Source organism: Uloborus diversus, chromosome 4 (genome assembly GCF_026930045.1).
Source record: "Uloborus diversus isolate 005 chromosome 4, Udiv.v.3.1, whole genome shotgun sequence".
In the NCBI taxonomy this organism is placed as follows: Eukaryota; Metazoa; Arthropoda; class Arachnida; order Araneae; family Uloboridae; genus Uloborus; species Uloborus diversus.
In genome coordinates this window covers 169,848,107-169,874,159 of record NC_072734.1, presented here as the reverse complement: position 1 = coordinate 169,874,159, position 26,053 = coordinate 169,848,107, and the positions used below count along the sequence as shown (strand labels likewise).

At 34.1% G+C, this 26,053-nt stretch overlaps 1 protein-coding gene and 1 non-coding gene across 2 annotated transcripts; one reads left to right on the top strand and one right to left on the bottom strand.

Annotated features, from left to right (window-relative positions):
• Positions 1–889: 889 nt before the first annotated feature.
• Positions 890–22,342, bottom strand: LOC129220985 (uncharacterized). The gene is made up of 7 exons (XM_054855420.1): positions 22,225–22,342; positions 20,513–20,691; positions 11,354–11,439; positions 5,097–5,242; positions 4,915–4,998; positions 3,322–3,481; positions 890–1,001 (listed from the first exon to the last, which is right to left on the bottom strand). Exons 1-7 carry the CDS (start codon positions 22,340–22,342, stop codon positions 890–892), a joined length of 885 nt encoding a protein of 294 aa, XP_054711395.1.
• Positions 15,660–15,851, top strand: LOC129221667 (U2 spliceosomal RNA). The gene has a single exon (XR_008580544.1). It is a non-coding gene; the product is annotated as a U2 spliceosomal RNA (small nuclear RNA).
• Positions 22,343–26,053: the final 3,711 nt, after the last annotated feature.

The following is a 26,053-nucleotide window of genomic DNA, read 5'->3' as shown; positions in this document are numbered from 1 at the left end:
TTGCAGATTTCTTCGATATACTTTAATTTATATAAAAGTTGATGCTTGCATTTCTCCCCGTTTTTGACAATTCCTTTATGAGTATCAAAATGCTGTTATTTTTTTACCTATGACCAAATGACCATGATACATGCTCCATAAATGTAGAGGCATCAATTTTCTCTCGAATATAATTGAAGGCATTTGAAGCAGCAGCATATATTTAACAATCCGTGATTCTGAGGTCACACCAAATTTCATTGTTATCTTTCCCCATGGGATAGTTATTCCAGCCATATTGCACCATCGCATTTATTCCCAGCCATATTTCACCATTCAAGCCACACCAGCCACAAAAGCTGGTGTGGCTTGAATGGTGCAATATGTGGCTGGTTTTACATTCAGGTTGTTAACAATAACACAAGCTTTAATGTTTCAGTCAGGGTCACAAACCTGCTTTGAAAGTATGAGAAAAAAAAAGTTTAACAAAAATCCACCTATTATGTGTTTATCCTTAATATTCTGTGCAATTTTTTTTACTACCGGAAATGATAGAGCAGTAGATGGTAAAAATAAATCCACCTTTATTGGTTTAGTGGAAAGTTGAGGACAAGTGGGACAAGCATCCACCCTTCATACTGGATCATTTACAGCTGTAATGCGATGTAAACGAAACAAACTTATTTTGCTGACTTCTTTGGTACATTTTTATTTAGCAGTTGGTATTTGCATTTCTCTTCGTTAATAACAATTTCTTCAAGACCTCCAAAATGTTGCTGGTTTTTCGCCAATTGTCATAAACCTAGAGGCGTCTATTTTTCCTCAAACATATTGAAGACATTTGCAGCAGCTCATATTTAAAATAAGTATATCCATATTGGGGAAGTGTTAAAGACAAATATCCACCCGTTCATTCAGCAAACACGTCATTTTCATCTTTTCTTCTGGAATATCTCCTGATGGGTATATTGCGGTAGGCTGCACTGAACAAATGTTCTGTATCGATGGATATAAATTGAAATCTGAAAAAAAAAAAAAAAGTTTGAAATCGTTAGAACTTTTCATCTTCTGTTGGACAAGAAAAGTTGAAGGTTAAAAGTTACATTTCGTTAGAATAACTTTAAAGCTAGGAAACATTTTTAACCTTTTAGTGGGCACGGTTGCTATACCAACGTGAAATGTCGCGCGTATTTCTGAAATAATAAATAATATAAATTCTTCTCTCTTAATAAATTCTATTCTCTTAAAAAAATAAGTAAAATACATATTTTCACGAGGATAAATACCAAAATTGGGCTGCAATTAGCTAATGGGTAGTAAGTACAATTATTTTGAAAGTTGTAGTTTCAGAACGCAGAAACAATGTAAAAAGATTAAAGAATTACTAAAATCTGCATGAAAATAAAATAAACAAAATTGTAGATATTTTGACTCAACTATTAAAATTTAGAATATGAATAAGACAAAAGCAATGTAAAAGTGGACAAAAAAAAAAGCAAATTTAAATAACAAGAAACAAAATTAAACTAAATAGCCAAGCGTATCTCTCAAATACAAACAGTAGATATGCAGACTGCTTCTGACGCGAGAAAATTTCCAGTGATGTCTAAAAGCAAGTCAAGGGGAGGGGGAAGAACATTTAAAGTCAGAGATTCACAGTGCTATCATAGATGTAATATAAGTAGATGCACATCTCTGTAGTAACAGCAACTCTGACTGCCATTGGACGCGCGAAACTTGAAGTAAACGGGAAAAAGCTTAACCTACGCATAGAGCTGCAACGCTGTTGCATCTTATCAGGCTACAAGCAAAAGTTGCTTACGCGCATGCGCTTTTCGGACAATTGCCCGTCTACTATGCAGGCTCGGTTGCCCATGAAACCGGTTTCTCGATGTGCATCTAGTTAATACTAAATCTATGAGTGCTATTTGGTATCTTTACTAATAATAAAGCTGAATGTCCAGATGTCTGTGACGCGCTTACCTTCTAGATCGTTCTGCCGATTTTCATGAAATTCAGCACAAAATTAGTTTGTAGCATGGGATGAACACCTCGAAACGATTTTTCGGAAATTCGACTTTTCTTTTCCTATTCCAATTTTAAGAACATTTTACCGAGGAAAATATCACAACGTGAACGAGTAAATTACCAAATTATCATAACGTATAACGTAACATGGGCAAGCAAATAAACATAACAAATTGGCGAGAAATTCTTCATCCTTTATTTGCAAATATATAGGCTAGTCAAATGACCTTTTCATTTTGTACTACGGGTACCGCTAGTCAAACTATGAAATGAAATTGCCTCTCAGATAGGGGCTCCCGCTAGAGGGTTAAGATCTTCTCAGCGCAAAGAATACGTCCATATTAAATTTTCTTTTTTAGACGACTTTCTGGTCTAACATACAAAATGCCTTCGGTTAATGTCCGAGCGTCAATTAGTTCCAATGAGTGTCTGCGCAAATTTATTGGAATCAGTAACGCTCACTAAGAATGCCAGGTAACTACTATTCAAGATGGAAACATAAGCAAAACATTATGAGTTTCTTATTCAATGCGCCTTTGAAAAGGGCACACATTATGGAACTACTGGAGACATTTCGACAATTGGGAAATTGGTGCGGGTGACGAATGTTTGAGTGATTAATTTTATTTTGGTAACCCTCAGGGGCGGATACAAGGGAGGGGCGATGGGGGCGATCGCCACTCCCTTGAGGGACACTTCACCAGTAATTTTTCGAAACTGAAGTTCAAAAAACACAAATTTAGGCGAGTTTCATTGATATTGGGAGAAGGGGGGGGGGGTTATGACCATATCCCGGAACTCTTTCGGAATGAAAGTCAAAAATTTTTGTGATCAATATTTTAAAATCAGTATACATAGTAAAAAGTATGTAATAAAAATCAATCGCCCCTCCCTTGAAAAAATTCTGGGTCCGCCCTTGGTAACCCTGTTGTTTCGCGGCAACTGTACATGCAAATCTCGACCAACTCATTGCTCACGTATATCCAAAGGAAAAAATTCCTTGCACAGGCATTGGTTCCAAACATTTAATGCCGATGAATTAAGATCGCCAATATCCAAATTATCGAAATCTTCCAGAGCCAAACACTTTATCATTTAGATATTTAGAAGAAAAACAGTCGAACTTTAATACCCTATTAATTTAGACTACAAAAACTAACCAGTAAACATAGCATTATTTCAGAAATCAGTTAAAAGTAGTGATGTATAAAACCTTGACTTTCTCGAATGTTATTTTTGTGAGTTGTGTTTTTTCTGTTCTTGGCTGACGATATCGTTTTAAAATGTGTAATTAGTAAAATGCATCATACTTACACGAACGTACACAACGCGATTATGAGAAAGGTGCTCACTAGCAAATAGGAAAGTATCGGGTAAGCTTCTGAGCCCAGGTACCGGAAAACTTGACTTTGCAGCAGATCACCGAAATAAAAGAACGCCACTTCGACAAAGGCCAAAAGAAAAAATGTTTTGCCTGCAAGAGAATACAAATACAAACGTTACAGAATGTCTCATCAAGGCCAATGTTTTCTAGGTCAGTGTTTGGTAATGTCTAAATTCTGTACCTCAGAGCCAGAAGGACGTAAGTCCCATTATGATAGTTTTACAGGAGAGAGGAAAAGTTTTTTCTGGCGCATGCAAAGGATGGGACGCGCGCTCTTTTAACCCTGGTAAGAAATTGAAAAGGATTTTTTTTTTTTAAGAATGACGTTCACATGACTCGATGCGGAATATTCTTCTACACACAATGCACTAATAAACGGAAAATCGCAATTTTTGGACTCACGTCAGACCAGCTCTACGCATTGAGAAGGATTACTAATGGAGGGAGCCATAGCAAATGTTTCAGTGAAATAAGCTTGGGACCCAATGTTTCCCAGGTCAGGTGACTTGTTTGGCTGGGAAGTTGTCGCGTTTTGGCACGCAATCGCTCTTTTGGCATTAAATATTTTTCAGACGACGCGACGGCGCTTATCATGAAGTCGGGGCTGCGAGTCAGAGCAACTCTGGCTCCAACTCTTTTACCGCATAATATAAATAAATAAATAACGGATACAAATACAGGCCTATCATTCAAACTCCCTCTCCCCACTTCTTTCCGGATTTTAAAATATAATGTAATTGCATTTTTCATGTATTTTGATTTTTATTCCCTGAAATGACAGGCATGTACAAATAGTTTATAGTGTTCTGTTATTGACTGAAAATTTATGGATTCATATGTATTGTAATCAATGTTTTGAAATGATTTCACACGCAGGCATACTAGTATTTAAATTGAAACATAAAAATAGCAAATCTTTATTCTTGCGCATCTGCTGTTCACAGGAGCTTGGCGAGAAGATACTCGCCAACAAAGCAAATGTACACAAAATGCTTAAGAGCCGTTAAAATAATTACTAGTTAAGTAAAAAGTGTTTTTATGGAACTAAAATGTTATTTGCACTCAAGATATACAATGTTTTATAACTTCTATAGATAAAATAAGTACGAAAATTTAAAATTTATAGGCAACTGTGGAATATGTACTCGTTGAATGCATATAAATGTTATTTTTTCTTTATTTAGAAGTAAAAAACATTCGTACATGCTAGGGAAAAGTTACTGGACCTCCTGGTGTGGCTTTTTCCTCACAGTTTACAATGCTAGAATACTGCACTATTACTATAAATCTAATTTTTCCCTTCTACAGTTAAAGGTTGCTATCATGCATGGCTTCAGCTAATGAAAACTTCTTCAGCGGTTAGGGTCAACTCGAAATAGCTATCCAAGTCACATGGTATTGTTCCCGTATCGGGATAGTAGGGTTGCACTCTCTCCATCTATTCCTTCTCAATGGATCTAAGGTACAGAACTCATGCATTCTGACAAACACAGAATAACGATAACAGTAATAACGGTAATCACCTCGTTCGTCTTCAAGAACAATCTTTGAGAGAGAAGATCGAAGTGAAATGGCAGCTAAGTTCTTCAACGGAAATAGTCCGAGAGCTAAAAAAAAATGAAACATTTCACGTAAGAAAGGAAACTCAAAAACGTGGTAGTTTCTTTTTTAAATAATCTTTCTACCAGAACTTTGCTTTCCTTACCTATATAAAAGGTCACATAATCCTTGAGATAGGCTCCAATCGTCAAATCCAGATATAGATTGAGGAATCCAATCATTCCGATGATTGGGTCTCTACACTTAAAGCAGGACTGCAATAAAAGGATTGCTGCAACTCCAACACCGCAGCTGTATAAAGCAGAAAAGTAAATTGCTCTGTCATAAGTTTCTTGTTCGTCAAAAACTTTTGAGTGGGATATAGTGTAAATCAAAACTCCTTCAACAACTGAAAGAAACACATAAAAGTTAGTTTTTATTTCCTTGTTACGGGAGCAAAGGAGTTATTGCACTTAGTGTTTCATATTGGATGGGATAAAAAGAACAGAATAGTACAATTTGTTGCATTTGTTTTATTTAGCCAAATCTAATTAATTTTGAAGGGACAATCATTTTAGTTTCACATAGCAACAACGAAAAGTCTTCTTGTTAAGAACTAGATAAGTGGCACTGCCATCACCAGTGGCTGTAGCCGAAAAGAAATTGGAGTGGTCACCATCACTATTGCAAGAATAAGGACTGGGCACCTTAAAGGCATGGAAATCAAGCCGGATGGATCAAGAACTTTCGCTTCAATGTGTCCACCATTGCCCATCATCTCATCCTTTGTCCAGCCATGATATCGGCTCTCTTCAATATTGACATCGACTGGACCAAGGACATCATTTTTTCAAAGCATGCCGAAGAAGTGGCAAAGCGGTAGTTCCTTCCTTTGGCCCCATTTATTTATTTAAATTAATCTATTGCACCCATGGACATGTCAACAACAACAATATAAGGGAGCGTTGGCTGGTGAAGCGTTGGTGGTTCCGTTATAGGTACATCACTTGGCGCATTTTTACTTTTGGCGATGTTTATTAATTTATCGCTATCGCAAACTAAAAATAGCGTATTTGGATCAACAGTTACTGTCTGACCACGAATTGTATGGAAAGACAAACATCCGTTTTACATCCGGAAATGGACGAATCTATTACTTTTTAGCAATGTCAGCTTTTGCAGAAGCAGTCTCATTCAAATGAGCGGAATACGCGCATCAAATTTTTACTTTCCCCCTAATTCCGAGATTCCTCTCATCTGGACGTTTGAAAATTCCATACAATCCGTGGTTGGACAGTAACAACTTGAATTTCCAAATTCTAGGGATGCCTTGTGCTTGTAAACATCGCCAATTGCTTTAAGCATTTTTTCTATTGTTGCTAAGGTAGAAAGTAAACATATCGCCAAACCAAATGACGTACCTTTAACAAAAAAGTACCGACGACAGTTCGGAAAAGCAGTGGTCAACATGTGGCTTTTATGTGTAATACAGATCAGATGTTTGATTAATAAAATGACTAGGTTACCGTAACTTGGTCGGGTCGCTTTGACGAAGTTGGTGACAAATATTGGGGGTACTTACGGTTTTATGCCACTGCAGCAGAAGTTGCGCTAATGCACCAATAAAGAGGCGCAGTTAAGAGGCATTTGGCGCATTTGTTGTTCGCACGTGCACGCAGTTATCTTTTAGATTCCTTGTTGCCTTGTTTTGGCAACAAGGTAAAACGCCAAATATTACAAAAAAACCGCCAAATCTGTCAGGTTAATCGAATTTTTAAGTTTTTGATGGTTTTACCTATTTATTTGGCAATGTTTTGTATTTTAATCGAACATTAAGAGTGAACGTGGCACCAAGATTTTTGAAAAATAGCCATGACCACGCTACCGTAACGTTGCCGATAAGTGGTTCAAACTTACTCCTATAGCTCATCATTACAGCAGCAATTGAAAATAAAATGAGGTATATTTGCTCTGCGCCACAATTACTTCTCCATTTCGTGATGGCGTGCCAGGTGGCTTCGTAATGCTCTCTCACCGATAATGACGGTTTCGGCCGGCTTTTCTCCTTTTCGCTTAATTCTCTGCCTCTGAAAAAAACGAACACCCACAAAGCGGACAGCAGCCTGGACGTGGTGATACATATCATTTCTCCGAGGAAATCCTGCCGGTGCTCCAACATCTCTGAAGTATATATACCCAGTAAAACTCCAACCATGAAAACGAAGTCCATGATTGTAAACCTCAAAGTCCTGTTTCGGTAGGAAGAATGGTCGGTTCTGTAACTGTACACCATCGCCAAGATGCACGTGTTTCCACCAAAAACTCCGGGAGTGACGAACATGAAGTAAAAGAAAATTATGAAATGCAAATATGAATCAATGCCGGTCGAAAAATACGAAAACATATCGATGCATTCGCAGACGGTAGCCAAAATAAGAGGGAATTTCCTTCCATGGGAGTCCGAGCGCGAACATAAGACAATGGAAGAGAAAAGCTGCACTATGGTCCTCAAGCCCAGCATCACGTAGCGGTGAGTCACAATGGAATTTAAAACTTCCATAATGTTTCCATCTATGGTTGTGTTTGTGATGTTTACAGTTGGGTGACATAACGGATGCTCCTCCGAGAGTCTGTGCAGGCAGATTTGCTGATACAACATTTTTTCGAAATATGAAAAATGTAGCGAGTGTCCAAAACCGAACAAAAGCATAAATACTTCGATGTTACAATATTTCATCCATTTTAACTTTTCTAACATAATTTGTAGTCCATTGAAATCAGAAGTCATTTAATCAAATTCAGGCATGAAATCATTGTCACTTACTACGCATTTGCTAACAGTGATTGCCACGTAAATATAAAGTTGCGTTCTAGTCGCGCCTGGGGCGCCACAAGAAATGTTTTCGCAAGGCTACACTTGATACTTGTTTTATCAAGTGAAGCCTTGGTTTTCGTATCGTTCATTCGATTGCTTTGTTGTTTGAATAACGGCTCTTCACTTGCACTTGTATGTAATATAGTTTTGTGCATTAAAGCCTTAATTAGGTAAAACTTATAATAAAATTTTAATAGACAGGTCTTAAATCTACATTTTCTGTATTTTATTTTTCAATGGTAAATATGCATACAAGGTATGATTCAGAAGTTTCCAAGACTTTTTTTTCCGAGAAGGGGAGCGCGTGCGGACGATTTGGGTAAGTAGTGGGGGGTGTCGGTGAACGAACGGATGCTGCGACAGTTGGCTTCGGAACACTGGAGAACTTGCTACGTGAGTGCGTGTCATTGACCTCGGCCAAAAGGTAGGATATACGAAAATGGAGCAGCACTTAGAGCAGCTCCGCCGCTTGAGCGATCGAGTCCCCCGCGTCTACCCGGCGATCAAGGGCAATTGGATTCTCCACCACGACAACGCATCCGCTCACACGTCGCCGACGAAGTTTTGACCAAATTCAACGTGACAACACTGCCTCAGCCACCCCACAGGCCCGACTTGGCTCCAAGTGACTTTTTCCTGTTCCTCCGAATCAAACAGGTCTAAAAGGGAAGTGATTCGACTTCATTGACGCCATCCAGCAGGCTTCGACGAGAGCCCTTGACAGTACGTCGCCCGAGGACTTCCAGAAGGGCTACGAACAATGGAAGACGCGCTGGCAGCGCTGTGTTGATGCTGAAGAATCTCATTTTGAAGAATTTTAGTTCGCTGTATTTATATGTCCAATAAATTTCTAGCTCCGAGATCAATCTTTTAAATTCCACCCTGTATCCACGCCAGAAGTGTGGTTCAACGGGGTGCTGAAATCTCCATTCATTTGGATTTTCATTTTAAAAACGACCATTTTATTTTAATTTTGGAATGACTACACCAATGTTGCCTTTACGTGTGTAAAATTTGGCTTCATTTTGACAACCCTTTCTATTGTCGGGGCAAACCTAACATGACAGCGTCGTAATGCTGTAATTAGAATCTGTATAGTCTTTCCAATGCTGCTAAGTCAGGCAGCCAACTATAGGTGCATCGACTTTTTTTTGAGCAATCACGATTGCTTATTGTTCTCACTTGACTGTTTTTGGCGTCCTATCATTTTATTTTCCCACCGCCACCCTCCGCATCATCACCGTCGACGGGTAATCACGATGCTGTTCCTATAGCGAAAGCCGTCTCCAGGCTGCATCCATGTCCTACACACACACGCATACATACACAACTACACACACACACACAAACACATACACACAACTACCCACACACTTATACCAGCACACAGACACAAACACACAGCCTACATACACACACTCGTGATTGCGAAAAACATAATTTGAATTCAAGGTGTCAAAATTCAAATTAATTTTTCTTCCCCCCCCCCCATCAAGGATAGAGAAGGTTCAACAATATTCCGAGTGGTGGTGTAGTAGGCGATGTTATAAAAATGGATGGAATCATGGTCATGGATTCGAAACTATATATTACATCCAGGGTCCAGTTAAGATATCAGAGGACTCTGGGCCAAACGCATTTTCGGGGGTCCCTCCTCTGTAGTCAAACCTTATAATTTTAGCCATTTGGTGACCCTCCTAAAAAGCTGGGATCGTAAGACACTGCCTATTCAGTAATCAGACCCTGATTTCATTATCCTTATACTACATTCCTTCTAGTACTCGCATACATTGTGTAGAAAGTAAGTTCAAACTGAGCGTCAACAAGTCCAAGTGCGCCAAAACATGGTTGACGCTGCCTCCAAACCCAGATTACACTCTTATTCAACAACTCCTGGTTCATTTGGATAGGTGCATCAGAAACTTAAATATTACAAGCCAAAATCATATGCGAGAGGAAACATTCAGCTGGAGTAGGATTGATTCGAAATTTCGGATTAAACAATATAATGCCCCCGCGTGTGTGTGGCGGTGATCGCTTTTAAAAAGGGAACATTAAAGAGAAAATTAAATGCTTACGCTTAAGTATAGTGAATATGTGTTTTAGATTGAATTAAAGATTACATACATGTGTGACTCAATTTCCTTGTGTATTTCTTGAAAAAAAAGGAAGGAATTTAAATTAATGAGAGGTAACGTATCACTTTCGTATTAGATGTAAATGAATAGTTTTACTTTTTTTGTCCATCCGTTAAATAATGCAACGGAGAATTAGCAGTACATCCTAGCTTTTTCGTCGCACCATCATCCTGTTTGAATTGATATCAGCCAAATGTTATAGTGTTTCTAAATGTTCTTGAGGCAAACTTCTTAAACTTCGGCACGACTAGAACAACTTTATCAATTGATGCTCTAATTTAAGGATATTGGAAATTTCTTTAAAAAAAAACTCTGAACAACCTTTTCTCAAGACCTTAATTGCTTTTACAGTTCTGTGAAAATGCTTCCCCTTGCTCTAACCGTTTCATATCATCAGCTGTTATGAATTGGTAGAAATTGATTTAGGGAAATATGTTCAATAATGCTAAATTTTTACACCTTCTGTAAATGTTTTTCTAACGTTTCGTTTACAAACATTCCAACTCATCACACCAGCTGCTACAGAAGCATTGGCACTTCTCAAACCATTGCAAACAGTAAGTCTTTAGATGACGTCAACATCAGGTGACTGAAGCCCATGTGGTGATTACCGAGGGACTAAATGCAAACACTGTACCAAACCGTTACTCGCCACTACTTCAAAAGGACTGCAAAAATACTTTGCATGATTTTTTTCAACCTAAGATTTTAAAAGAGCCTACCAGCAATTTCCTGTTAACGAATTCGGTGTTCTGAAAACCGCCATCGTAATATTTTCCGTCCTTTTTGAACTTCCTCATATAATATTAGATTTACTTAACTCTGCATAAACTTGCCAAAGGTTTATGAGCACCATGCTGAGGAGCCTAGATTTTGCTCTGCTATCTTAACGGCATTTTCGTTGATTATACCTGTTACAGAAACACACTGCCGAAGGCTCAATTACCAAGAAATAAATATAAACACCGCAAAATATGAATTTAGTGCGAGTTGAAATTTTAGAACATGAAATAGCATAAAAAAGAATTAAAATTCTCTAAAAATATGCTAAACTTTCTGCTCAGATTTTTGAGAATGGTGGTTGTTCAATATCGTTTCATAGAAAACTGGAACAACGTTGAAAAGATTTCGCAAAGGAGCAAAGAAAAACATCAAAACCTTTAAATTAGTATAACAGTGCAGAGGAGCTTTTACCGATATCGAAAGCGAGTTATACAAATCAACAGTGTTGGCTCAACATAAAAGATGCATCTAATTTTTCTGTGGGGGGTTGCGGCACAAGCCGCTAAGCACAGAGAAAATAAAGTGCTTATGATTGAAAATTGCTTGCATCTACTTAGTGATGTAACATTTTAAACACATCCGGGAAGGACTATCATTCATTATCTTTACTGATCACAACCCACTCACCTCTGCCTTCCGGCAGAATTTATAGATAAAGCCAAGTCCGGCAGTTGAATTGTATTACGGAGTTCACGACGACGTATGATAGATTCCTAGAGAAAAAAAACAATATCAAGAACAGAAAATATCGCTCTTTCTGCTCCAATTGATTGTACTGTCAGTGCAGATGGCCAGGGCGATTACCTAAAGATAATTAAATGAAATTCCCGTTTTAAAATTCTATTCATTCCAATTCTGGACAGCAGTTGTAAAATTTACTGTACTTTCACGAATTGTAACCGACCGTACGTTCTTAAAGAATTTCCCAAAACGCAGCCAGAGTAATTTTTATGTGGTAGGGCTCTTTTACGAAAAGTTGATAGAGTTTTTATAGAATTCTATAGAAAACTATACACAAGCCTGTAAGAAAGTTTCTATAGAAATTATTTCGATGTAATTCTATAGGTATCCATATAGAACTTAGGAATGAAGTTTCTGTAGAAATGTTATATAAAATTCGAACAGAAAATTTTTATATGTAAGTACTTCTATAAAATTCTAGAGAAAACTTCAATAGAACTCGAACATGAGGTTTCTAAAATAAGTAATTCTATAGAATTTGATCATAAAATTTTTCCTGCTGTAGAATTTTGAAAACAAAATGAGAATTCGTTCATTTTTTACAATTATAGCTTTTATTAGTGTATATATATAATTCTTCTAACTTGAAAAGGGTAAAAAAAGGTCTTCAATATATTTCATTTAAAGAATAATTATTTCAACAATTAATTATTCCGTTGGCATTTTGTCATAGTTCAAAGAAAAGATCAAACGTAGTGTAATTTAATTAATAAAACATATGCTCATAAAAGATAAAAAAAATTTATTATTAAAAATGTTTAAATTATTTATAGCAATAATAAAACTTCTTTAGGAAGATCTATAGAGGCTCTATAAGAAATACCTGTATATAGAGTCTTATAGAATTATGGCCCTATTTTCTATAGGCCATTTCTATAGAAAAACCATTTACAGCGATCTATAGATTTCTATAGAGCTACTTTTATAGAAACCTATGATTTTCCACTATAGAATTCTACAGAAAACGGCCCACAGAAATTTGGGCCACAATTCTATAAGACTCTATATAGAAGGTATTTCTGTAGATTTTTTAATAAAACTCTATAGACCTTTTTCATCTTACGAAACGTTGATAGAGCCTTATAGAATTCTATAGAAAACTATACAGAAGTCCATAAGAAAGTTTGTATTGAAATTATTTCAATGTAATTCTATAGTTATCTATATAGAACTTAGGAATGAAGTTTCTGTAGAATTTTTTTTTCTATAAAATTCTGTAGAAAATGCTTTAGAACTTGAACATGAAATTTCTATATGTAAATATTTCTATAAAATTCCATAGAAACTTTAATAGAACTCGAACATAAGGTTTCTTAAAATAGGTACTTTTATAAAATTCTATAGAATTTGATCATAAAATTTCTTCTATTGTAGAGTTTTGTAAAAATTTGAGAATTCGTCCATTTTTTTACAATTATAGCTTTTATTAGTGTTTATATAATACTTCTAGTTTGGAAAATTTGAAAAAAAGAGTCTCCAATATATTTCATTTTAAGAATAATTATTTTAACAATGAATTATTTGTTAAGTTCATATTTTTTATTACAAAGGAGGATTGGAGTGTGGACTATAACAATACCACTGTTGGCATTTTGTCATAGTTCAAAGAAAAAAAATCAAACGTAGTGTAATTAATTAATAAAAATATATGCTCATAAAAGATAAAAATAATTTATTATTAAAAATGTTTAATATATTTATAGCAATAATAAAACTTCTATAGGAAAATCTATAGAAGCTCTATAAGAAATACCTGTATGGAGTCTTATAAAATTACGGCCCAATTTTCTATAGGCCATTTCTACAGGAAAAACCTCTATAGAATTCTATAAAGCTATTTTTTAGAAACCTACAGTTTTCAATACAGTGTTCTACAGAAAACGGCCTATAGAAAATTTGGCCATTATTCTATAAGATTCTATATAGAAGGTATTTCTATAGATTTTTTAATAGATTTCTTTAAACCTTTTTCATCTTACGAAAAGTTGATAGAGCCTTATAGAATTCTTTAGAAAACCATACAGAAGTCTACAAGAAAGTTTGTATAGAAATTATTTCGATGTAATTCTATAGGTCCATATAAAACTTAGGAATGAAGTCCATGTAGAAATTTTCTTCTATAAAATTCTGTAGAAAATGCTTTAGAAATCGAACATGAAATTTCTATATGTATTTCTATAAGAAGATCTATAGAGGCTCTTTAATAAATACCTGCGTAGTCTTATAGAATTATGGCCCAATTTTCTATAGGCGAATTCTATAGAAAATATCTCTATAGCATTCTATAAGAAGTAGATAGAATTCTACAGAGTTTATTTTATAGAAACCTATAGTTTTTCACCATAGAGTTCTACAGAAAACGGCCCATAGAAAATTGGGCCATAATTCTATAGGATTCTATATAGAAGGCATTTCTATAGATTTTTTAATAAAATTCTATAGATTGTTTTCGTAAGGGGAAGGGGATTGACCATAACAGTGCTTTCATACATAAAAATTTACATAAACTACCGTATTAAGATTGGAATATATAAAAAATCGATGTGAAAAACATATCAAACTTAAAAAAAGTAGTATTTTTTATTTTAAACTCGGAACTCGCAAATAAATAAGTTACACTGCTTCATATTACGCTACGTTATGTATAAAAACTAATCATACGAGGGATGATCAGAAAAAAAGTTACAACCCACAGCATTTGAAAACTACATATTGTGGAGAAATTTTGATTCTCCAGAGTGGAGACAGATGACGCTACTTATCATACATACAGCCCGTGTGCAGGTAGGTGGTGAAAGGAAGTTCCCAGACGGTTCAGTACGATTGAAATATGACAAGCCGCTTCAAAAATTGGTCTTTTGTGGAAGTGTGAGCCGTGATTCGATTTTCATGCGCAAAAAAATGCATCCGTAAAGAATGTTGAGTACCAAATAATATTGAGGGAAGGCGTCATCCTCCTACATGACAAAGCCAAGCCCCATTTTCTTTTGTATTTTCTGGCTATTCTCAATAAATATTTCTTCATTCGTCTTTTTTTTTCTGTTTTGATCACCACTAGTAGTATCTTTGCAGAGAATAAAACATTTACCTCTATTTAATTAACTTGCCGTGGAAGAAATTAATATAAAATATATTGAAAAATTAGCATTTTAGCACTGCCAGTCATAGGTTAAAATGTTGTCATTCATATCAGAAGAGCGTTATTAAATCTGAATCTGCTATTGAAGCTAATGAAAACACAGAAGTCTTACTCAAGCAAAAAATGGTCGCAAAATCGACATGCTACTTCAGTTTTCCTAATGATGGATGGAATCCAGAAAATGGAACTGTTACACAATCGCGTGTTTACATTTCAATGGACTAAACATTTTTGGGCAAAACTGCATTTCCTAGTTCTTTATACAACTTTTCTGACAAAATTCAGGAAAATTCTAAGGGCTGGCTTTAACACGTTTTACCGCTTGGGATGCGCTAATATGTTACTTTTGGGATGGACTAATATGCTTGAAAACGAATTATAACGTTTAGGATACGCTATGATGTCTGAAAAACCTCTCCCCACGACAGGAAACGTAACCTGAGAGCTAGTCCGTACAATAAAACAAACCAGAACACATTTTGAATTCCTGTTTGGGTTTGTATAGCTAGATTAACAATTTGACCATTCACTTGATATTGTCAATACGTCGACACAGAAGTTTTTCACATACAAAACCAGAAACTTCAGAATATTACTTATTAATTGCTGAATCAGCAAGTCTAAAAGATATTTTCTCTCTTACTCTTCTCAGATTGCATTAATAAATTTAATTGCTACAGTATCACCTTCTATTTTAGAAACAAAAGCATGACATGAAATCACTCGATTCCGCGTATTTGAGACTCGGTCTAGGTGGCGTTGATCACCGTGATCTAGTGGCAATGCCATGGGCGTTCCTTGGGCAAAACTTTAATTTTATATAACGCCATCTTTGGATTAAAATGAAAATTAAACTATGGGATTCAGTGTAATTTTTTATTAAATTATACGTGCTTAAAAAGTGCTTGGTGAGAAAACTGACCCGCTACTTCGATCCTAAAAAAATCACAGAATTCGATTTTTTGGTTTTCAAGTTTTGTATTGCGAAATTTATATTTTCAGTTCAATTTTGGAAGCAATTCTGGATATATTTTCGCACCGATTTTTACCGTTATCGCTTCTCGGCCTTTTGGCTAAGATCAAAGTGTAGTATCTGTTCTTATCAGCTTAATATCTGATACACTGTCCATTGGACAGTACGATATTAAACTAATTTTTGATACAAGGCTTGTGGTCTGGAATTTATTCCGCCCTTGCCACGGGTCGGCCTGCTATTGCACTACTTGCAGGAACGGCCCACACAACATAAAAAAGTAGAATTCACTATCTTCTCCTAGTTCAATCTAAATTTTCTGCAACTACTACAGGCAAAATGCAAAGTCTTATATCAACATCTACATTCAGCAAGAAACGGGATGAGAAATGTTTCATTCAATATAGATAAGATGCAATATGCAAACAACACAAGCAATAGTTAGAAATGTTGCAGCAAAATGTATGCAGAGTTGCTTTAAAGTAGAGGTATGTGCTGATAAAATTTAAACAATACTTTCATGTTCATTATTTACATGCAGGGTGATTACAATTTTCACAAATTTTATAACTATTGACAATTCTACATGCAACATAGCAATAAAAATTTCCGAATGCACTTAACAGATTCAAACACTTTGATCATTGCACATAACTATTTTCGTTCAGGAAAGCATACACAGTGGCGAAAATATTCGTTTAAAATGCAAAGATAAAACAAGTTCTGAAAAATAGGAATGCAGTAGCATCACATGTTGGGGGAGAAGGCAGGTAAGTTCAACCAAGCTTGCACTTGGTTGTTGTGAAACGAGCTCAAAATATTGAATAAATAATACAAGTCTTCCTGTGTTTTACTATCAAGATTCTCTTATACTGAAAAAGAACAACAAGTAATGCTTTTTGTCAGAAAGATATGTGAATAGTTTGAATAGACTGAAATGTTATATTAAAAATGCATGTTCAAATTGTAACATTCTAAAAAGAGTTAAATATCTATAACTATAATAAACAAAAAGGAATCCCAGTCAGCAAATTGTGGATACTTATGTCACATCAATATAAATTTTATTTCTAAAAGCAATCATATGAAACTATTGTCAATGATAATTCAAATGTTGTCCACCATTTAGAGCAGGGGTACTCAACTTGAAAACCACCTTCCCTAGGGGCATGCAGTAATTTAAAGAAAGGCGTGAATGTAAAATATAAAATAAAAAGTTAAACAATCAATAATTTACACAGTGGTCACATGTGAATGTTTAAGTGTTGGCCCTCTCGTTAATGCTCTGAAAGCAACTGGTGTGCACACCAACTTTGCATTCATCTTATATTTCCTCAAACAATTGGTATTTATTGCTTCGTTTCTTAGATTTTTAATGTTCTAATAACAGTTCATATAATATATTACATATAATTCAAAATACAGTTATATGCAGTAATATTAAATTTTATGCATGAAATTATAGATTTTTATTTAATAACTACCTTTATTTATCTTAAACCGCTTCAGTTTCAAATTGTACTACTTGTATTAACCACATATGTGGGGAGGGGGCATGAACTCACATCAGTTTTCACTGGAGGGCTTGGAGCCTGAAAGGTTGAGAACCCCTGACCTAGAGCATACTGAAAAAATTACCTTAAAGACAACTGCTAAAATAGATATTAAATGATAAAATATCATAATCATTTGAACAAAATTACTTTGGCATTATGTTAGAATCATATGCTAAATGTTAAAAAAAGAACAAAATGTCTGACAACACATATGCAGATTAATTTATGTAGAAACAGTTCATAGGTCAACAAAAAAAAAAAAAAATAGTTCACAATTTGTTTTCCCACAGACTTGACATTTGAATTCTGCAACTGAATAATAATATGAAGTAACTGACTGACAAAACTAAATTGCTACAAATTAGAGCTGTAAAAAAATAAAAAGAATCTCAATCAGATAAGTACACATTCTATGCATGTTAAGTTACAATCAAAAAACTATAACTTTCCTTTTTGGGGAACATAAAAACTTCATTTATTAGTATAAAAAATATACAAATGTATGTGCAAGTCAACTTATAGAGATATTATTATGTTGATAATTGATTATGAATGTATTAAAAATACTTTTTACAATTCTAAGGAGCCAAAATAGCATTTCATGTTCAACACCAATTTTAGAATATTCATAATGTCAATGAATTTAAAAAAATGTTTAATCAATGGTGTGCACATAAAAAAGATTGAAACTTTTAACTAATAAAAAAGAGCATGCATAACTTGGCAAACAAAACTAAATCAACTGGTATTACTTTCCATCAGAATTAATGAAACTTTTGAAATCAAAACATGCTACTAATAACCGGAAGATAATAAATAAGGCTGAATCACAATTACAAATTAAGACAAAAAACAATAAGTTCAGTGGAAAACAAACTTTTTGTACAATTAATATGTTTTAAAATGAAAATTCATGCTTAACACTTAAAAGAAAAACATGCAATTTAACAAAATAAGAGATAAATTTAGTTTGAAGTTTTGAAATTTCAATGTTTATACAGGGTGGGGACAGCATAACTTAATTTTTTCAAAACTTAATTAAATCCATTGTATGAATCAGAAAATCTTCATTTGTTTTTTACAATGTAAGCACTTATCTAACTTTTTTAAACTTAGTTTTGAAGATCAAATCAATTAAGTGACCTCCCCCACTCTCCATGCACTTAGTAAACTGATTTCTGGTATTCGTCATGACTCTCCCAAGCATAGCAGGCATTGTGTTGGCAATTTCTTCCTGGATGTTGGTTTTCAAATAAAATCTTGCAGGGTCTTTGGACAGTTCACATAAGCACGGGAGCCTACAACATTTGAAAACCAATATCCAGGAAGAAACTGCCAACGCAATGCTTGCTACGCTAGTGAGAGTCACAACAAATGACAGAAATTGGTTTACTCAGTGTATGGAGAATGAGGATGTCACTTACATGATTTGATCTTCAAAACTAATAAAAACAAACCTTTACATAAGCGCATACATTATAAAAAAACAAATAAAGATTTTCTGATTCATACAATGGGCTTTATTAAGTTTTGAAAAAATGAAGTTATACTGCCCACCCTATACTTGGGCAGGGTGGCCAAGTACAGGGCCACTTACTACTGCCCTGTATAGTTATACTGCCCTTCAGACAATGACCTGAATATGAGACTATGTTTCTTTAACAGTCAAATATATAAAATAAGCACATATAAGTAAGAAGCATAACTATTTTTGCATTTACGAAACTGGCTAGTTATGAGAGACACATGTGCTTGTTGTAGTAGAGCCAAAGGTTAAAACTAAACCGAATTTTTTTTTACTCATACGAGAATGGCACTAAAGGTGCTGATCTGTAGAAAGACAAGTCATGAACAAGTTTCATCATTGAAGAAAAACTGGAATAGGAGGAGGAGGTTGATAATTGGGAATAACACCCAATTATGTTTTATGCTAAAACAGAAGAGCCGATTCCTAATTTTATTTTTAAAGTATATTTCTATGTATATTAATAGGAGAAACTTCAATGTACTTTGATTCAGATTGATTGCGTGAAGTCAGTTTTAAATGTGACAACTGACTCTTCTTCTAGTAAACATTCCTCAAAAATAGTAGGGTTGTAACTTATTCAGGTTAAAATGGTATTTACAATCATATTTAAAAAGTAATGCAATTAGCATGAATTACATTACAAGAAACTGAAGAATTTTCATAAATTAGAAAACTATAATCTATGAATTAGGAAAAGAAAAAAAAATTGAAACAATTTATATTGATGCAAAACAATTGCTTTTAATAGGATACTAATTTTAAGTTGGATTTGGAAAACAATACTTTGATTACATTTCAAAGAAAACTAGCTAAAAATACTACATCCAGCAAATGTGTTCCATGTGATTTTTTTTCTCTTTAATCTTAATTTTTAAAAATTCTTGATTAAAAACTTAGTCAATGTAAAAAAATAATAGATAATAAGAAATTCAAATGTTCACGGTTATATTATAAAACATGAAATAATTTAATTTTGCAATACTGATTACAAAATTTAAAATATATGATGACGATTATAAATTTTACAAAAAATAAGGAATTTCAATCACTAGTTTTCAGTACATTAGAAGAATATCATATGACTACTTATCTTCCACAAAAAACAATAGCAATTTAGACAAAAAGAGGAAACACCACACAATAATATACAATTCTATATAAGGGAGCAAACTTTGAAGCTCTTTTTTCCAAAATATGACTAGATTTCTTTTTTATCTTTCATTGTTTGTTGATTAAGAAATTAGAAATTAGCAACTTTAATTAATTCAGTTTTCAACAGGAACAATAAAATTTGAATCAATTAGCTATAATAAAAGTTAAATTGTTCATAAATAGTATTGATTTTGGCCATTTCTTCAACTTCAGAATGAGTTGTCACTGTATGATCGAATTCTTCATTTAAGCAAGGCTGAAAATTTTTATTCCCTCTAGCCCTTAATTTACAAATTTTTGACACAAAATAAGAATCAATTTCATTAACGAGCTTTTGAAATTTGTCGATGATTGACGACATACGTTTATTAAGCTTTCTATCTAATTTACTCATCTTTTTTTCTCGATGCCTATCCCTTTTAGATTTGCAAGCCTTCTCTTGCAGGATTTGCCACTTCTTATTAAGTTTTGTCCTTAGCGAATTCATTTCTTTTTCCATTTCTTTCACACAAGCATTTGCTTTGGTTTCTCTTTCTTCCTCTAATAGTGTGATCTCGTAATCAATTGCACATATTCGGCGACGCTTCGAAGGAGGGGCGTTACCGGGACTACTGGCTTTTCTTTTTGCTTTATAGGAATGGAAAGTCAGATTTTGGTTAGGATCTGGAACTACATTTGAGTTCCAACAAGCTCTAACCTTCTTTTTTATTTCTGTATCAGTTTCAAGCTTCTTCACATCCTCCCAGGCAGGATCTTCATTATCATATTTTTCAATTTTATAAGAATCAAATAGTGGCAGACGAGAAGATTTCAAGTGCTTTTTCCTCAATGAAAACCGCATTTTCAGGACAATCTTGTCAACTTTTACGCATCTTCCTGAAAAGAGAAAATATTACTTTCATGAAGGAAAAAACTATCTAATTCTCATTGACTCATGAAATAGTTCAAATAATGAGCTTTCCTACTACAGCTGTCTACAGTTAGCAATAATCTGTCAATTTAACAAACTATATTTCATTAAGTTTAGTGATGTGCTAGATAGTTACCAAGGGTGGAATCCAGAAATTTTTCAAAGGAGGGGTGACATGATTTTTGTTACTTAATCCTTTATTACATATCCCAGTTTACATATGAGACAGTGAGAAGCAAAGGGGTTCAGTGGACTTTTCAAGTTTTGAGTAAAACGCGTTTTAAGTTCTCGTCCTAGGTAGGCCTTCATTGAAAAGTTTTTCTAAATCATGCTGTATAACAGCACTTACCAGGGTTACTACTGTTATGTCTTGCCCCAAAACAAAGAAGTTAACCTACCTTTTGTAATGATTATCACCAAATTTTTAATTTTGACACTTACATCCCTTTGCTTCTCACTGCCTCATGCGTTGATTACAAATGTTCCAGTCTTTATTTCCAAAACAAGAAAGCAAATGAACTGTTTTTGAAGAATCTCGATCAGTTTAGGTTTGACACCTTGTTAAAGTTTTTTTGATTTTCTAGTTTTCATGATCCAACTAATTTTTCAAATTTAATGCTCTTTAATTAGTCATTTGGTTGAAAGCTGTGATGTTTCTGGAAATATCTCATTTCCACAGAAATAAATTATAATAGTCCAGTTTAAAAAAAACTCCTATATGAAAAGATTTTGATTTTTGGCACCCAATTTGTGGAAAATGTCACTTTTTTCTAGTACAATGCTCAAAGTACTTGCAGAACAATTTTGGTTAAATGATTTTACGTTGCAGAACATCCTAAAGTATTCTGCTTTGGGGACTTTAATGTTCTGAACCAAATAGTCAACAAATTTCAATATTCAACAGTAGGTCATCAAAAACAAATGTTTTACACAACGAATGAAAGTTACAGCATAATAGCATAGTACACAATTTATTCAAATTTGTTACTCACTAACATTAACTATTCAAAGCAATTTTTATGCAAGAGAAAACACTCAGATGTAAAATTCAAATTTTGTTTTTTATCAGTTTTGCCAATCTTCTGACACATAGCATCAGAGTAAAAGCACCAAAAATATGGCATTTTTTTTCTTTCTTTTTAGTAAGCTACAACCAAACAATTTCGAAATTTTGGTGAACCAATGAAATTTTGGTTTTTGGGATTTAGATAGTTTGAGGTAAAAAGCTGAATTTTAGCTATATATATATATATATATATATATATATATATATATATATATATATATATATATATATATATATATATATATATATTCCAAAATCAAAAAGATTTGCTTACACCTGATGGCTACAATTATAGGGCTTACCAGAGAAAAAAAACTAAAAAACAATTTGGATTGTGTAAATTAATTGCTCGCACTTTAAACAAAGTATATTCTTTTGATTACCAGCAGTCTATATGAACCTATTTGAAGCTTTTTTTGACCCCCAAACTCACTGTTCACTCCCCCGATCATTTGAAAACGATTTGCCCAATCACAGACACATCCCGTGATTTTCATTTCTACTTCTCTATTCTTCCTTTTCTGAAGAAAAAGAAATTTACTTTGCCCCATATTGTCTATTTGGCTCAGTATTACACCTTACTTTAGTGCGATTTCCCAACTTGATTTTCATTCTTAATCACCTGCATTAATTGTGCTTGGAATGGAATAAATAAAGAAAAAACATTAACTGGTGCTACTACAGAAGTAATAATAACCTATTAAAATATAATTTTCAATGAATAAGAAGGATGATAGTAGGGATTACTGTAGCTCTACAAGAAAAGTCTGAACTGTGTAATAAGCAAACCCCTTTAGTCTACACAACTACAGCTCAGATCACTGTTTCTGGTCACAACACAGAGCATTATTTCTTAGACAACTAGCTACAACATTTTCTGTAGATATTGGATGCATGTATAAAAAGAAACATAGGCACCCCACTAGGGTGGTTCAAAAATACATGTAAAAAAAAGTATCTCCCCCAAACTTAATCAGTATGGGGAAGGGGGCTAAAAAAATACATTAAACTGAAAAAACAATGCTACATATTATAATATACACGAGTAATTTGCATACACATTGCAATAAAATAATTATTTACAAAAGAACAGCTGGGGAAATTTAATGTTTCTAAATTTGGGACATTTTCTATGCTACGGCCTAATGTTAAATTAAGGGGCCATTGGGCATCCTAGTTAAAATTTGAGAAGAGGCTAAAACTTTTACAGTATAATACTATTAGTAAGTCTAAAAAATATAGTGGGTGTCCTGAACTCTAGCTGAAAATTTTTTTTTTAATCACCCTACACCCCATATCAAGAGGTACCGTCATATTGGGCGACTTAACACTCCTTTTTCTAACTCATTTAAATATAAAAACCAAAAAAAAAAATTTATAATTTAAGTGTTCAGGAATACGTAAACTCAATAAACTGTTAATTTTTTTATGGAAAATGCAGCTATAAAATAATGTTTAAATAATCTACATTACAACTGTTTGAAAATGTGAATAATAATAGGTACATAAGCAAAACTTGGCAGCAATTTGAATGCTTTAATTTCTGAAGCTTTACACCGTATAAAATATTAAATACTTTTTAAAAACAGACTACTTTAACCACCTTGCAGTTCTTGATAAGATATCTCATCCATTTGACATGTAATTCTGAAACTGTCCAACGCAAGGGGGTTAACTGATCATTGTTATCCAAGTTTATTAATGATACAATATGGTGCAGGAATATGTTAGACATTTTGTGTATTCAGGTTTATACAGGCCTATTTGGTTTTGGTTCAGAAACATTCCCTGCTCTCGAAAATAAGATTTACAATCAATTCAGCTAACTGGTGCAGCTTTGCTTTTGAGCTGGTGCTTTTTGAATGATTCATTTCATTTTAAATTAATTGTTAAATAGAAATGCATTTATATTTCACAAAAATAACACAAAATAAAAACCATTTTCTACTTTGAATGAAATAAAAATACAATTCTTAGAGTTAAAAATATTCAACTGAATATTTGGTTAGAATAATATAAACCAAGTATTCCGTATTCGACACCGTGCATCCCTTAAAAAATAGTAAGCTACCCAGTAAAACTATCCTAAAAAATAAGGTTATTTTATATGCATTTTAACTCATACCTTTTGTTCATGTTTACAATTTTTATGCAATTCTAGTTTGCTTGAGGTTTTTGCTAATGACTCACCTGCTTTTACTTTTCAGTGACACTAAACAACAAAATAGCTCCAGAAATTTAATCATAAAGAATTGAAATGGTTAAATCAGACTTTTAAATGATATATTAATAAAAAGTTTGTCAAAAAGTAAGCATAAAAGAGTGAAACCTATATTTACAGCCAGGTTGCTATTTTGTCCACTTTTTTGTAAAAAGTTCTGGATGACAGAAGAAATTAGGCAAAATAGACAAAATGAAAATCAACTGATTTTTCATACATTTGATGTACAAATTTTTTTATTATGATGTAATAAAATTAATACATGATTCTAATGCATTATCTATTGTCAGTTAACCACTTAATTAAACTAGTATTGCACACTTCAGAATCTAATAACCAAAATTAAAAAAAAAAAAAAAAGTTGATTACACATTCGGCAAAACCAGAGCCGTGTTCAAGGGGAGGGTTTTAGGGATTAAACCCCTCCCATTGAGGAACAACAATAAAAACATAATTAAAGAAAAGTGCACTTTTGACTTTAAAGTAGCTTTAATGTTGAAATTTGTGTTATAGATTTTTTTTTTTTTTTTAAGTATTCCCTTTGAAGCGTCCCGACAATTTACGGTTGTCCTCTCTTTATTGACTACTACTGGTACCCGCACGGCTTTGCCCGTAATAGAAAAATTAAAAGGTCTTTTGGTTCGCCTGTATATTTACGAATAATAGATGGTGAATTTTCTCGCCCATTGGCTTGTACCCATGTTACGGTTCACGGCTTTGCCCGTAATAGCAAAATTAAAAGGTCTTTTGGTTCGCCTGTATATTTACAAATAATGTATGGTGAATTTTCTCGCCAATTGGCTTGTACCCATGTTACGGTTCTACGTTATGCTAATTTCGTAATTTACTCGTTCATCTTATGATAATTTTATTCTTAAAATTGGAATAGAAAGAGAATCACATCGAATTTTCGAAAAATCGCTTCGAGGTGCACACCCCCATGCTACAAACTAACTTTGTGCCAAATTTCATGAAAATCGACCGAACGGTCTAGGCGCTATGCGCGTCACAGAGATCCTGACAGACAGAGATCCGAACAGAGAGATTTTCAGCTTTATTATTAGTAAAGAAAATCATAGTTTGGAAAAACTGACAGGAATGGTTGAATAAGCTGTCAATACAAAGCATATTCACTGCGTCGTTTAATATTGCTTCTCATACGGAGGTTTTGACTTGGGTGTTTCACAAAAAGCGATGAGTGTTGCCACTATGTAGATGCACAGTAACGAACCGCTAAGCCCTTCGTTGTGACCATTAAACAGAAATGAATTATTTGACACACTGTCCTGTTTTCATGATAATGCAGCTAAGAATGAAAATTTTTGATGCCAAAGCCAAGCCAGTCATTTGGGCGATCAGGGGGGGGGTCAATTGCTACCTCTCCCCCAGGATTTTACAAACATGATGAATTTGAGCATTTTTGCACGCATTTTGTTGTTTTTCTTTATAAAATATATCGAGCAAAAACCCTTTGCCCCGAAAGGAAAATTTTTGAAATGACAGGCCTTCCAAAACCCCTCCCTTTATAAAATCCTGCACACGGGCCTGGGCAAAACTAATACAAATACAAATGTGACGACCAGCAACAGGCCCTGGGCCCAGCTAGGCTGGTCCTAGTCAATTAATTAGTCCCCAATGAAGATCAATGGCCCTCTTAAAGCTATCCACTCCCTTGCTCATTACCGCCTCTTCCGGTAAGCTATTCCAAGTGCCCACGACCCTGCTAAAGTAGTAGTTGTTCCTGATTTCCAAGTTAGCCTGAGATTTAAATAGCTTAAAACAATGACCCCTTGTCCTGCTTTCCCCGCAAAAATTTAATCCATTTACATCTTTCATTTTGATAAATTTAAATAACTGAATCATGTCCCCTCTGACTCTCCTTTGCTCCAGGCTGTACATGTTAAGCCTATTAAGTCTGGTATCATAATCTAAATCTGAGAGTCCCCTTACTAATTTAGTTACCCTTCTTTGAACCCTTTCCAATACAAAAATATCTTTCTTCAGATAAGGTGACCAAAACTGAACAGCATACTCCAAATGA

Coding starts and splice junctions, on each gene's coding strand:
- LOC129220985 (XM_054855420.1), bottom strand. CDS start 22,342: ATGGGGCAAAGTAAATTTCTTTTTCTTCAGAAAAGGAAGAATAGAGAA. Junction 20,692..22,224: donor AATGATCGGGGGAGTGAACA/GTGAGTTTGGGG, acceptor TTCTCTTTTCAG/GAAGATGCGTAAAAGTTGAC. Junction 1,002..3,321: donor ATCGCGTTGTGTACGTTCGT/GTAAGTATGATG, acceptor TTTTTTTTTCAG/ATTTCAATTTATATCCATCG.